Source organism: Daphnia pulex, chromosome 6 (genome assembly GCF_021134715.1).
Source record: "Daphnia pulex isolate KAP4 chromosome 6, ASM2113471v1".
NCBI lineage: Eukaryota > Metazoa > Arthropoda > Branchiopoda > Diplostraca > Daphniidae > Daphnia > Daphnia pulex.
In genome coordinates this window covers 6,144,384-6,159,697 of record NC_060022.1, presented here as the reverse complement: position 1 = coordinate 6,159,697, position 15,314 = coordinate 6,144,384, and the positions used below count along the sequence as shown (strand labels likewise).

The 15,314-nt window shown below is 49.0% G+C and overlaps 2 protein-coding genes across 5 annotated transcripts in view; both read right to left on the bottom strand.

The window, feature by feature from the left end:
* Nucleotides 1-15,314, bottom strand: part of LOC124195638 (inactive tyrosine-protein kinase transmembrane receptor ROR1-like) — a 169,768-nt gene that overhangs the window by 123,861 nt on the left and 30,593 nt on the right. The window lies entirely within an intron of this gene.
* On the bottom strand, nucleotides 5,435-14,728 carry LOC124195637. Its single transcript, XM_046590144.1, has one exon. The coding sequence runs from the start codon at nucleotides 12,091-12,093 to the stop codon at nucleotides 8,281-8,283; it is 3,813 nt and encodes a 1,270-aa protein (XP_046446100.1). The 5' UTR covers nucleotides 12,094-14,728; the 3' UTR covers nucleotides 5,435-8,280.

The window sequence follows — 15,314 nt, the reverse complement described above, 5'->3', positions numbered from 1 at the left end:
GCGATTTTTCTCGCAACTCTTAACTGACGAATGGCGACTGCTGAGCTGGATTTCGAGCTATAGCCAGCAGCCAGCAGAGGCTTTCCCCGCCATCATCCGCTTCGTCAACGACGCAAATCCTCCGTCGTCCGTCATCGAAGACAATCTACGGCAAACTCGTTGCCAAGTATCGGAATGAGTGTTTTACTAGCGGGTTATTACCCGCCGCCATTCCAGCAATTCCTCGTCCGAGTCAAGCACCATCCTGGGGGTCATCATTCGTCGTTGTCATCGTCTTGCGGCTCCTCTTCTTCTTCTTCTTTTCTTTGCTTTTCATTTTGAACCACTCCGCCCGACCAAAGAGAGAGAGAGAGGGAGACAGCCGGACTGTGAACCTTATAGAATAGCCGGACGTTTCCTCTCAACACTTTGCATAAACAGCTCTGCCCAAAAAGTTTCTTTCTTATGAAGGCTAGAGCGGCTGTTGGGGTGCTGTGTGCTGTGGGCAGAATGTTTAATTCATCCATCTCAGAGATTGCGTGTTAGACATTCATGGCACCCTCACTTTTCACCGAATAACTTTCGTCAATAAAATATATTCGGATAGTGATTGGTAAACCAGTTCAAACTCTTCTTGATTCTTATGGATTCTGACTTTGTAGCCAACAAAAAATGGCGCCGCCTTTCTATTTGATCAATAAAACGGCCAACCGCCGTTGCCAATTGCCCAAGGCTTTGCGCTCCAAGACTTCAAGTCCGCTTGTCGTCGTATGCTCAAACTGCCCACCAGATCATCGTAATGCATCGGGAGTACTGTACAAGGCTCACGGCTACTCCCATAAATCAATGTATACCTACAATGTACACATAGTTGAAATCGCACGGCATAATACGCACGCAGATACACATAAATCCTCGAAGGGAGAGAGAAAAAAAAAGAAATAAACAAACAAACAAACGGAATAAGGAGCACACCAAGAACTTTCTCGCCTTTTAAATATTGTCTGTACGTATACAGCACAATTCCACTATTGACAAATTGTTTCAAGACCCTTAATCATCCAATCCAGCGACGAAATATTAATTTGGAGTCGAGTTGGAACACGTTACGAGCTTCATAAATTTCACAAAACAATTTTCACGCAGTAAAACCTAATGTTGATCCAGAGGATCGATCGCGTGAGTCCGCTGCAAGAAAGTAGGGCCCGTATAGTGGTAGCACAGCAGCGCAGCGCTATATATATAATACAGAAAGGTTTACACTCTCCTCGCTCCTCGCCACTGACCACCGTGACTACTCCACAACATATATACCAGCAAATACCTCACACGCATAACATTTGTGATCTCGGCAGATGTATTGAGCCCAAAATAGAAAAATAGATTGAAGCAGCATTTTACCTAAATAAACATATCAGATCGACAGAGAAAAACGGCAAGAGAAAAAAAAAACTACGCAAACAATTCGATGTGAATTGCTCACGTTTAATACAAGTGCACAGTGCGCAGTAATATATATCATTGTGCATTAAATGTGGCGAACAAGCGTACGGCCGTATCCTATGAACTCGAATGATGGGGTCCGATGTTATCGCTACATCAATTGTTTCTCTGATGCGATGGCACAAAGGTGAAATGGTGAAAAGTCCCACGCAACTCAACCGCTTATGCTGCTGCCTGATGGCTCCACCAGGTGTACAAACTCAACGCCAATAAAGTTTTATATCGGGTGGGCATCAGCAACATAAAAGCGATTGAGGCCTCAAAAAAGAAAATTTCAATGTAATCTCGTCACGGATGGGAGAGTGAAAAAAGAGATGAAGGAGGCGAAGAAAACAAAAGGGAAGATTTGAATTGTTCTCCTTTGGCTTCTTCCGCAATCTCCGGCAATCTCTTGCCACATGCCCAACATCCCGACAAAGCGACAAGGGGTTGGCGATACGATGCGACGTGAGTGGCATAACGAGCAGAATCGTAATAAAGAAGATCGAGTTATCCTCATCCTGCACCTCTCGTTCCCTTCAATCGAGTGTGTGTTTGCGCCAACGTCAGTTCGCGATCGTGTGGACATGAGCAAACGTTAGCGAAGGCGAAGGAGTTGGAGCAGGAACTAGGACGACGGGCGACGGTATATACGGGAACGGGATGTAATTGATGCATTTTTGCCAGAGAGAGACTCTGTGTAGCCCCAAATGGAGAAGTTGAGCTACAAGAACAACTGGAATGAGTAAAGTGAGCGCCAGCAGGGACACAAGAACTATGGAGATGGAGAAGATGCGTTGATGACATTAACGACGTGTGAGCAGCAATCTCGTAACCGGCCCCCTCTCCTAGAGAGCGTGATAGCCTGGCCTCCTCTGCGTGCTGGTCTAAGTGTGTGAGTGTGAGGTTATGAACTATGAACGCTGAGTCGAATAACCCAACGAAGAAAATCCATCATCCTGCGTTATTTTCCTGCAACTCTGGCATCTACACGCCCATTCTACGCTCGTTTCTTTTCTTTCTTTCCTGCTTAGTTTCTTTCTCTTCTTAATTTCTCGCTCTTTTATTTCTTATTCTTTTGCTTGTAACTCATTTATATGTGGAAGGGGGGGGGGGGGGTTGGGGGGCGGCGAACAGTATAGTGCATATAGCGTACTGCACCGTCTGGTAGAAACCCCCCTGTTATTCCCGCCCCACTTATTTTTCTGTTTCTCCTTTTTCATTTTCTTGTGTTCGTTTTCTTTTTGCTTTTCTGGCCTCCAAGTCTCTTACGGCCGATGGCATTTCCGTTGATGTCTCACTCGTTGACATCGCACGCCAGCTTTCATTAAAAAGCCAACAGTAGCAAGAGCGAGCGGGCGACGGGAGATAGAAAAGAGGAGTTAGCATCGGGTTGCTGGCAGCACACTGATGTATGTATAATAACTCGACTGCTACTACCTACTGCGCTTTGCATATGAGGCATGGGGCCTACACCAATTATGTGAAATTGGTGAAACGTCTCAGAATCGATGAGTGATTAGAACCAAATGAACTTCTGAGCTCTTTGCCTCTATTCGATTGGGTGCCGAGCGTTCTTTTGTTCGTGACGAGAACGCCATTAAATTACAGGGCCAGTCCGTTTGAAACCGACAGCCAAAAAAAAAATAATACAATAATAATAATAATAATAATAATAATAATAAAGAAAACAAATTTTCAATGCTTTCTTTGCCTGACAATTCACTCGACGATAGTTAGCTAACGCTGTCTGCTGATTGAATCGGTAGCCCGAGCGAAACGATCGATCAAGATGGACGAACGCGACCGAGTTGACTACAATTGTGAGAAAATTTGGGTAGAAAGTAGATAATTAGAATACGTCAAAAAATAAAATACAAATACATGGAAGCGGAAAACGAGCTGACGTGATCAGAATAAAACATCTCGCTCTCCATTCCGATAGAGACATCGCCCGTTAAAAAATTTAAATAAAATGAAATAAAAAAAAAATAATCATATGGAAGTGGATGGAGGAGGGGGGGGGGGGTTGTCGGGGGTGAAACGCGATCGATCGGGACGGCCAAGTCCTGTGCAGCCGGCGAACACCCGCCGGAGAAGCGACTTGGCGAACAAATCGATGGCGACAACAGAACGGCACCATCGAGGCAAATAGAAAAAGGCGGCCAACATTTCAATCTTGCCACTTTGCATCTGCTGGTCGGGGTATTTGACGACCTTTTGGTCAGAACCGCTGCATGACCGTGCATGATTATACCAAAATGGATTGGTTTTAAGTGCGCACCCGTTTCGCGATATATCGGGCAACCATAACCAATAACGTCCGCTCTGCTATTCCCCACACGTTCTCGCCGTTCTCCACTATCCGCGGACGAAATGGATGGCCGTTATTTTAACTGCGACATCGTTTGACTAGATTATATCCTTCAATTCCATCCCAGCAGGTAGTTTTTTCGTTTCATAATTTTGTTTTTGTGATTTTCACAATTTTTCTTGATTTTATTCATCCATTAGTTAACTTTATTCCCCTCCCTCTTCTCGTTTTTCTTTTGAAATTCGAGAAAGTTGAGAATCGAGTGCGCCGGCTGATTGTTACCGAATTATGGATGCGGTCATAAACTGTGTAGGCTAAAATGTATACAGTTGGTTAGTGCTGCTGGTGCATAGGTTGGCGGCCAAAAAGCCAAACGCAGAAACTCTACGAAGCTACAGAGCGCACGGAATGAAAAAAAGTAACTCGGGTACTACTACGCGAGCAAAAGACGATGACTACCATCATGGGACATGAGAAGGGAGCGAGTTGGGAAAGGCGGATTGGAGAGATTCCGATCAATGGCGGCTTCCGGGTTCATCTGGAAGACATTGTCCAACCCAGAAGAGATCGAGAGTTGTGAAGAGAGGCAAACATTAAAAATAAAACCATAAATGGGCCAATATATGGGAGAAACCTGGTCAGAGTTAACGATGCTGATTATCGGATTCCTCCTCTCCTGCCTTTTCAAATTAAATATCCACCGGCAGCGGCAGCCAGGAGTACGTGCATATGACCGGACAAGAGAAAAAGATGTGAAGAAATAGGAGAAGGTTGACGCGTTTATAGAGTCGGTTAAGACATTAGACAGCGGGAAATAGAGAGCGCAACCCTAGATAAACTTCTCTCCACTTGTCTTTCTCTTTCAGACTCTAATGCGATTAGCATCGCGTACTGTAGGGGTCATGGTATAGCCAACAACTTGAAGAAAAATAGAGAGCAAGGCGCTGTCTGTGTGTAAGAGAGAGGTGATTCATAACTGTGCGCTCTAAAGATTCAAACGGACCAAGGAAAAAAAATAATAGAATATACGAAAAAAAAACTAGGGAATATTTATTCCGAAAAAGACGACGAACAGAATATAGACTATATGCCATTTGCAGCCGATCCCACGTTAGACGTACTAGCCGCAGTTATACCCCATATCACACTTTCAGCTCTCTGGTCGTCTCCTCCCTTCAGTCCTGCAGCAACGCCTGTGGAGGTTGTGTCGACTAGAAGAAGACGAATACGAAAAAAGGAAAAGACGAAAAAAAATAGACATGTCGGCAGTCGAATGAGAATCAACCAAGGGGGTAACCAAAAAAATGAAAAAATGAAAACAAAACAAAAACAAAAAACGAACGGCAGAGATATTTCATCATGACCGCACCAGACCAAAAAACCTGACTTATTGCTGGATGCCTTCCCATTTTCCTTGATGGCACTGTTTGGTCTTCCTCTTTTTTTTCCCCCCTCTTCGTTCGTCTTCTTCCTTATCGTCTTTGCAGAGTACTTTATAAACATATAGATCTTATCTAATATATACGTATAGACTTTATGTGTTCCGTTTGTGCGTGTATGCTCGTGAGTGCGTGTGACATCATCACACGGAACCGGGAGGATAGAAAAAGAAAAAAAGCACCAAGAATCGATGTCCAACAATGGCCACATGCCGATGCATTCTTTTAACAAATGTATTGTTTGTTTCCGTTTTTTGTTAATACTTTTTTGTTTTGTTCTGTACTCGACAAGATCGCAGATCAAAATTTCCTCGAAAATACAAAATAAAAAGAGCAACGACGGCATAGTTATTATTGGGAACTGATTTCGATTTTCCTCGTTTTTTTTCATCCTATTCCATGACATGAGGGACATGGTTGATCCATACGAAATTTTGGAAACGAAAAAAACAAAAAAACAAAAAACAAACATGTGGTATATTATATTGCATACATAGCGGAGAGCGGTGAGGGGGAAATGAATGAAATACGAAAAGAGGGACAGATGAGAGCAAGATCGTAGCGAGGCGTTCGGTGGACAAACTGTCAAACCACGAATCGAATGTGCCGGATAATCGAAACCACCGAACAAAAAAAAGAAAAAAAAAAGGAAAAGAAATCAAATGAAAAATGACAAGAGGGATCATACATTGGCGTATATACACTTTTGATCAAACTGTCTAGTACAATATATATATATATATATATAATGTATATTTCAAAGAAAAGGGATAAAAAGTAGAGCGAAGGAGAGAGAGAGAGGAGACACACTATTTCAAAAATGCCAAATCATCAGGGATGACGGGCTGAGGGCAGAGAGATCCGTCCACTTAGTTTTCGACTTTGACGGCTTCGATCTTGGGAACGTCTATCCGTTTCCTGTCACAGCGAGTACACTGTATTATATAAAGTAGACACGCTCTACTGGGTGCTAGTGGGTGTGTCCTGCCCCCCCGTGTGTGCCTGTGCATTGGGCCCCAGCCGGATCCCCTCGTCTGTGCACGCGCGTGGAGTGTACGGGAGTGTAGTGAGCGGGGCCAGGCAGCAGAATTTCCTCCATTTTTTTTTTTTTTTTCAAAGCTAAACTTCTTAGCCTACTCATATATAGATAAGGAAGTAGAGAGATGGAGATAGAAAGAAGAGAGAGAGAGAGTATAAAAGAGAGAGTGTAGAATACATTCAATAAATCACGAACAGAATCAAAATCAAATAAAAACTTTCAAAGTTCAAGTGTGGCTCGGCCAGCAAAACGTCAATAACATTGGCGCGGCAGAGAGATGGCAGAAAAACGATTGGAGAGACGGCGAAAGATAAAGAAGAAGAGGTGGAGAGACAGTGAGAGAGAGCTAGAAGAGCTAAGGAGAGAGAGAGAGAGAGAGAAAGAGTGGGAGCGTTAGAAGTTGAGCTCGTCTTTGCAGTGGTGGAAGCGAATTTTCGAGGGCGGATGGCGGCAAACGAACGTGAGAAGAGTCAACAGAAGGAGGATTGACTCTCTTCGCTCTCTTCACTCGTGTGCTTTCTGTCTCTATACTCTTCCATTTTAAGAGATTTATTTTTTGGCTCTTTCACATAAGTTGAGATATCATACTTAATATGTACAAAGAACGAGGGCAAAAGACGAAAAGGGAGGGGGGGGGCAAATAAATACAGACGGAAATAAATATCGGCGGAATATTTTTAAACGGATTGGGGAAGCCGCCGGAGCGGATTACTATAGCTGCGCCCTTTCTCTGAAAATAACGTTAGCGTATGAAAAATAGAGAAGATTCGTTCTTTTGTTTTTTGTTTTATTATTTGTATCGTTCCCTTTTTCTTTTTTTGATTCCGAGTATTCCTTTTCTTGATCGACTGGATTCCCAAACCTTCTTATTTCTCATTTTGGTCTTGCCTCACCATTTGCGTATTATTTTTTAGCGTCAAGCCCGAACGTCATCTACTAGCGAGTGTGTGTGTGTGTATATACAGTGGAATATCTTGACGATGCTGTTTTATCGAATGACGTCGCACGGATGCTGCTGCTGCTGCTGTTCGATTTAGAATTTTCGTTGCGTTATTTATTTGGCTTGGGTTTTTGTTTGGAGAACTTTGGACTTTCTTCAAATACGGAGGCAGCCGACTGGAGAATGGAACTGTCGCATCGAACATGGAATCGCCTAAAGTCTAAAGGGACGCGCGGTGGGCCGGCGGACTCTGTCGACGGCGGCGGCCCGTTGAAACATCCATGGCACCTGCCAGCATTCGGTATTTCACGCAGTTGTGGCATTTGATGGATCCATCTGCAATTTTTTTTTTATTTTTCTCTTTTCGATTCCCGCTGCTCATTTTTTTTTTCAGTTTTGTTTGCGAGCGCATTTTGACGTACCACTGCTGGCCTTGTCCGTCCGGGATGCAATATTTTTTTGTTGTTGTTGTTGTTGTTGTCGTGGCGTGATTTTCTATGTATGGGAGAGGGCTGGTGTAGTGGCGTTGTGATCTTTGGGTTCGCTGGTCTGTGCACAAAATCTTTGCTTGTCCGCGTCGCTTCTATTCGGCTTTCTCGTACGCCCTGATAAACATCCAACCGATTTTTTTGTGCGCTTGGCTTTTAGATTTTTTCATTTTTTTGTGCTCGTTTTGTTGTTTGGCTTTTGACGTGTTTGAGTTTGCCGCGCGATACCCGCCAGCGCCACGCATTCACATTGAATATCCCAATCAGCATTCCGGCAGCCAGATGATGGATAGGACGGCGCCATCGTGCCAAAAACATTGGAACGCCGACGTCCGTGGTCTTTCTCGCACGCCTTTACTTGCATCTCGGTGCTATGGTGTTCTGCTTCTCTTCTTCTTCTTCTTCTTCTTCTTCTTCTGCCTCCGCCATCATCATCCACTATACCCCTTTCGTCGACGTATCTTATCCTATTCCTCTTTTCTCCGCTGCTGGCAGCCCCGGCTCCTTCGCAGAAGGAGCCAAGTCTTTTGGCTTTTGGCTGAATCTTCTCTGCGGCGGAATATTCCCTATGCGACTTTCTCTCTCTCTCATTCTCTCCTCTAGAGGCATCCGTTGCCCCAGCATCCGCACCAAGGCAGCTCGTTGCTCTTGCGACTGCTTCGACTACTCCGGCTGCTGCTTTCGGTCGAATCCCGCCGTACGACCAGCGTCCGCACGCCTTCCTCCGGATTGGCAGCCGAAGTGTTCTCAATGACGGTTTCGACGCGGACAACTGGCTTGCGGCGCTCTTTATTCACCCGGAAGGTGTCGACGAGCGAGAAGCTGCGGGCCGTCTTTTTGGCGGCGCCCAGTCGGAGTCCGTTCTTGCCTTTGCCCTGACCGCCATCCGTGGATCCGGTTGCAGAGTTGCTTCCGTCATTTCCGCTCTCAGTCGCAGGCTCCTCGCCAGAGACGCTCTTCCGTAGGATCCCATTAGACGAGGTTGACGTGGATGTTTTCGTATTACTTGGCCGACTGGTTCCGGTCCCGGAGCTGATTCGACTTCCGGAAGATATGGCCGCCGTCTCGTCAAAGTTGACTGAGACTCGCGATTTGGGCGGAGACTCCCGATGGACTCGACCTTCGCCCGACGGCACCGCCGACGAGGGAACCGCTACCGGAACGCCCGGTCCGACAGGAGATCCAACGACGCCGGACTCGTGATGCCGGCACCTATGGATGACCATCGGCGGGGCTGTTGTCGGTTGAGGTGTCGCCAATTGCGGTCGGATTTGCGGCTGTAATCCGCCCGGCGTCGACTGAGCCAGAGTGCTGTGCTGCTGCTGCTCGCAGACCGGGCAGTTGGGCGTCGTCGAAACTCGATTGCCCTGGGCCACAAGGACCGTGGCTGCCGATCCTGTTGACGACGACGGCGGATCTTCACTCAACAGCGAAGGAACGGGCACTTCAGCCGACATTCTCAAATCGACCCGCAATTGACTTCGGTACTCGAATGATCGCCCGATTTTCGGCCCGGATTTTCGACCCGAATCCGCCGAATTGGATTGAATGGTTCCGTAATGGCTCTCTCCTGTCACGGTTGACGAAGTTGCCGGTTCCGGCGCCGTCGAACTGAACGCAAAGTCCGTCGAGTTGTCGTCATCGGCTTGAGAGTCGAGTCGAATGCGTCGATTCATTCCGGTCGGATTCAAGGTGTTGACGGGTCCCGGGCCAAACCCGCCCATGTCGGAATGGAGATCGCGTTGAGATGAGTTTGGCGCCGGTGACATTCGTCGGACTTGAATGCGGCAGCCGCCGACAGTGATGTGCCTGGGCAATTTGGCGTGTCCTTTCAGCCGGAAGCGGACAAGCCGCTCCCCGGTGTCGACGCCGTGGAAGAATCGACGCTCAACGTCGCCGACTATCGTCCCGAATGCAGCCAATAGCAGCGAGACGGTGGCGTCGCTGATGTAGTGCGGGACGCCGCTGAGCGAGACGATCCACGTCTGAGCCGAAACGTCCGTCAGCCGAACGCGATGGCCCCTGAGTCGAAACGAATGCCGCAGCAGATATTGGAGGGAGCGGAACGAGTCGAGACTAATAAAGAAGAGCGTGCCGGCCAGCATGCGGACACCACGGACATGACAGCGAGTCGGGTCCAGCTGCTGCTCCAGCTGATCGATCACCTCCTGAACGGTGACGGACCGGGCCGCTGTCAGATCCTTCAAATCGAAGCTGACCGTATGCGGGTCGACGGCGTGGAGGCGGAGCAGCGAGGCGGATGCATCGCCGTCCGGCAGCGGATAGACACTCAAACAGTTTCCATCGCCCAACCCTCGCCCTGTCTCATCCGCCCGCCGTCGACTCAGGGCGCCACCGTAAGAGTGCTGGCCCGCTCCTTGCTGGCCTTGATGAGTCGCCATCATGGCCGCAGGTTCCAGCGCTCTGGGAACGTCGTAGCTGGACACGGGCGGCGGCGGCAGAGGTAACACGTGTGACGGGTGGACGATTCGGATGGGCGACGAGCTCTTCCGCGTCGATGTGACGACGATTCCGTCGATGGTCGTCGTCGTTGTCGTCGAAAATGTTGTGGCCGTCACGGCCATGGTCGTATCGGGACCCTGAACGAGGCTGCCGCCACGCCCACTCCCCAAATAGCCGCTACTTCCGGCCAATTTCTTATTGTTATTGATGTTGTTGGTATTGTTGTTGTTGTTGTTGAGGAAGACGACAGTGCTGGAATGGGTGGCCGTTGGAGAGCCGGAAGCCGACGAAGATGTTGAGGAGGAAAAGGAATTCCGGCGCTGTGGCACCGATGACCATCCGGTGGCTCTTCCGCTACTACCGCACACATCTGTCGATGAGGATTCCGCAATGGCCCTTGGCGATCGCATCATCTCTGTTACGACATCCACTGCCGATCGACCGCCTGCCGACTCTTTTTCGATGATGGCCATCTGTCGATGGCGCTGCTGTTGCTGCGCGTTGCCAGACGACAGTGGCCGACGTTTGATCGTGGCCATTCCGCTGGCTCCGGGGCTGGAGGAGCGGTTGCTGGACGCGTCGTCTTCCGCCTCCTCGACCAAAACGTCCGGCGACGTGGGCGTCGGCGGTGAACCTGAACAGGTGGCCACGATCAAACCGCTTTGATGGAGCTGCTGCTCCTGCTGGAAGCTGCGCACGATGTTGACCAGATGGTCCAAATTGAATTCGCCGTCCTCGCTGGGCGTGTCCGGCGGAAAGCCGGCTCCACTTGCGATGGCGTTCGAGGGCCCCTCGTCGTCCGGATCGACACCGCTGCTTTCACCTTCATCGACTGCCAAATCGTCTCCCCTGCGGGCCGGATGGTGGATGGCCGTCGTGATGGTGGTTGGGGTCACTGGGGACGGAATGGGCGGCGGAGGAGTGTTTGGGGGCATCATGCCGTGACCCGCTTCCACCGAGAAGTGGTTGGGGCAGCCGGACGGGTGCTCGACAGGGTGGAGGAACTCTCGCAAATCGACGCGAACCGGATGAGAGCAGGCCGCGTAACCGTCCTCGTCTTCCATCCCGCTCGTACTGTACCGGCTCTTGACGGCCGAGAGACTTTCGTAGCAAACGCGGCTGTTGGCGTCGGCAGACGCCGCCGCCGACGAGGAAGCGGGCGCAGCCGGAGCGGATGTGTGCGGATGAAAGTGCTGAGTGGAAACGTAGACCTTGGCACCTGCCGAACTGCAACGCCTGGGCATCCTGCCGTAAGCTTTTTGGTAATTTTCGATATTATCCTTGTCGGGATTGCCGCACTCGACGTAGACGGCCCCGCCGAGTCCCGAGATCCGATGTAGGTCACAATTAGCGGAGGCCAATGTGGCGTCGTGGCAGTAGCACGCAGAGTCGAGTTTCGAATTAGCGGAAGCTGGAGCCGAGGTTGAATGATGGAAGTCGGAACTGGACATGGCCGTTTGGGATTTGCTGCGGCTTATGCCCATCGGTACTCCGTCGACCGGTTCAGTGTCGTCGGCTTCCCTGTCGTCATCCTCGCTGCCCTCCGAGTTGCTGTTGCGCCCATTGAGACTTGGCTGACTGGCCCTGTCTTCGTCGTCGTCGTCCTCTTCGTCATAATCTTCCCTTCCGGTGCCTCCGCCGCCCTCGCCGTCCGAGTGATGTTGGCCGCGGTGGTGGTGGTGCTCCGACCCGGTGCCGGCCAGGTCGAGGTGCTTGATGAGTTTCTCGAGTCTCTCGTACTCGTCACGCAATGCCCACATCTCCCGTCGTAGGTGGTCGTTCTCTCTGCGGAGTTTCTTAATATCCGTCTGGCCGCGTTCCACTTCGGCGTTGATCTCGATAGTGCGGAGGCGAAGCTCTTCGTTCTCGTAGAGCATCCCGCGCGACGAGCGCTTGTCCAGCTTTCGGTTGGGCTTGATGCGCACATCCTTTTTGCGGGCACGCAACATGGTCGACGATCTCGGCCACCGTTTATCGTTCAATTATTATCTCCTTTTTTCTCCCCTTTTTTTTTGGCACAGAAAGGCACACACGAAAAAAGGAAAAATTTCCCTCCTCTCACACCTCACGTGAGCTGACTGCCGGACTCTTGACCAATTGTGTGGTTGACATTGTCACTCGAGGTACACTACGGTCATTTTCTGTTGTTGCAGTTTCTTTCTTTCTCGGAGTAGCGCCGTGGACATGCCACTTGGATTGTAGATTTTTTTATTATTCCGGGCACGGAATCGCGGACTCTCTCTCTCTCTCTTCTCTCTGTCGATCTTCGCCACTTGACGGATCTCGTATTTCGTCCAAGGAAAAAGCCAACGACAATTCGGATGCCTTTGAACGAGAGGTCAGTACGGTATTCCCATTGGAGCGCTACTTCAGGCGAACGTTGAGTATGTAGGCCGCCGCCTTCGGAATCGCTCGGTTCACGTCAAAGAAGAAGAAGGAGGAAAGTGAAAAAAAAGAAGAAAAATAACTTGGTGACTACTAAAAAGAGGTCCGCTCTTGTTTTCTTTATTTATTTTTTGACTTCGGCTTTTTCCTTTGCTTCTTGTCCGCTTCGACTCTTTTCAACGTGAAATGTTTTCAGATATGCAAAGGGCGCCCACTCGACATATTGCGTCGTCGCCAAAACAGCCGACGTCTGCAGAGATTTCACCTCTTTGATTATTCCGGACCAGCCAGCAGACGTCTATTCATCCGTGGGGCGCGCGCGCGCGACCGCTCTACCTCCAGCCAGTACTACTACCACCACAACGGAATGAAATCATACGTATATAAGTAAGAAGACCGGGAGCAGGGGAAAAATGTATACAAGACTGACGGTCACGGCCGACGAACTGCGGGATGGAAATAACGTTTTCCCCGCGATCGTCTTTTTTTTCTTCCGGGGAACTACCACCGCCACCCTCCCACCAAAATATTCAAACACTTAAGCACGTTCCTGCTTCACGCACAACGGATGCTATTCAAATCACTTTTTGATCGTTCATTGCCAAAGTGAATTCGAATCAATTGTTCGATCAATTCTTTTATTTTCTTTTTGCCTGGAAACCTTTTTCTTGTTCTATGTTACCGAAGGCGTTTTTTTGTTAAGGTTGTTTTATTTTTATTTTCTTTCTATTTCGATTCGTGTACGTGCATATTATTAAGCAACTTTTTGTTTTGTGTTTTGACTGGCAAGAAATTCTGAAATGTCGGGGGCGGATGGTGAGTGGTTGACACGGTCAACACACATACACAGACAACAACAGAGCAGCACGCGGAACGACTAGAATAACACGCGGCGTGAATGATTCCGGGGCATCTGGCCCTCCCGCTCCTTCGGCTTGGCGTTTGATGCTGCGCTGTGGAAGGTGCCCGCTGGACGTGGAAAAGGCCGAGACTGACGGATCAGAATGCTGTGCCGTTGGCCGACTTTAAACTGTAAGCTTTTCTTCCAGAAAGCGACAGTGGCGAAAGAAGAGCGGAATTTGGACAAGAGGAATATAAACTCAGTTTTTAAAAATAGACGCCCACGTCAAGTCGATTCGCACATTGGGAGGGAAACACATGGACGACACACCTATACTGTATATACACACACACACGCACAAACACACAGCCGCCAAATTTCTCTCTATGAACCCGGGGAAAACACGCTCTTATAACAGACACGACGCCGGAGAAATTTCCAAATTGGAGGCGGTCGTTCCACTGTCTCATCCGCCACCCACAAGATTACGGATGACAGCAAAATTCTTTCTTTTTTTTACGAGTGGGGCTGCTGATTCCGTCGTTCACAAACCGTTGCCGCACGTGTCACTGACATCTCACTGGCACGATAGGTTCGTCAATCCACACACAGCCTCGTATATACGCTTTTCGGTTATTTACAAAGTTCGTTTCTGGAAAGAACTCGGCAATATCTTTCATGCGGCAACACACACACTCTCTCTCTCGTTCCGTCTGCACTGGCCTACACGAAACACGTTCGATTGTTTCTTTTTCTGCTTTCTTGTTTTTTCGATGGGGTGTGTTTCAGGTTCTTGCGGGACTCTTCGTTCACGGCAGCGTTGACTTGTGTTTGGGTGGATGGATTCGCCCGACGCGTCCGCCGTCCGACGAGTCGCCAGTGAAACTGATTCCCATCGCTGGGTGCCCGCCGAACCACATCCCGAAGTATGAGCCAACAGAGATGGAGGACGGCGAGAGGTTGGGTGGGTGGTTATACTCGTCGGGGGTGATGGGAGGGAGGAGGGTGGCGGATCGTCAAGAGAGAGAGACACACATATCTACACACGCACAGACACAGACACACACATTCTGTTGGCCAAACCCGACGCCGACGGTAGGGGCACCTTTGGGGCGCGTCCCGCTCCAACGTCTTTATAGGATAATGCCGCCGCACCTTGAGCGCACATCCGTCAGATGGCGAATAAGTCGGCCATCCCTTGCGACTTGCGCACCTGCAACAACGACCCGAGACCAGCTCGACCCTTAACATCGTCGTTTCCGCCCGACTCAGACATTGGCGATCAAATCCTTGGTTTTTACCGCGCTGATTTCAATTTTGCAGAGTCCAATTTGAATCATTACAGAAAGATATGAGACTGGAGTATAGTTTACAGATTGATCCCTACAAACTTTATTAAAAATGGGAGCGTTTGAAGGGGGATTAGTTCACGGCCCGTGTCTTTCAGTCGAGCGGCCGCGCTCATTCGAGTCAATATTTAGTTCCGTTTCTTATTAGAGGCCCATCTCTTTTTCATTCATCTGCGACTCCATTAAGATAATTGGTCTCCGATGTGCCCGCGACTCCTGTTTCCTTGATTCTGTCGCCCAATACGTTTGCGGACTTACTGTTTCGTTCTCACGGGAATTCGCTAATGAATCGAATGAGCGACGAGCGGGACGGGGTGGGGGGACGTAACAGCACCCGAGACCCATTTCACCGGGACTAACGATGTCATCGTCGCCTTCGTGCTTTCCAACCACTTAAATTGAAACATTTGCATCTTATTTCTGACGTGGGTGAGTGGGAAATCCCAATATTTAACGAGTTTATCGATCTCAATGAAGGACGGCTGGCTTACGTGAATGGCAACCAAAACTGACGAAGTTATAAAAAAAGCCCAGTCAGGTGAAAACCCCCTAAAACGACGAACAGATCTCAGCAATAAAATTGTCAACGAGGTGA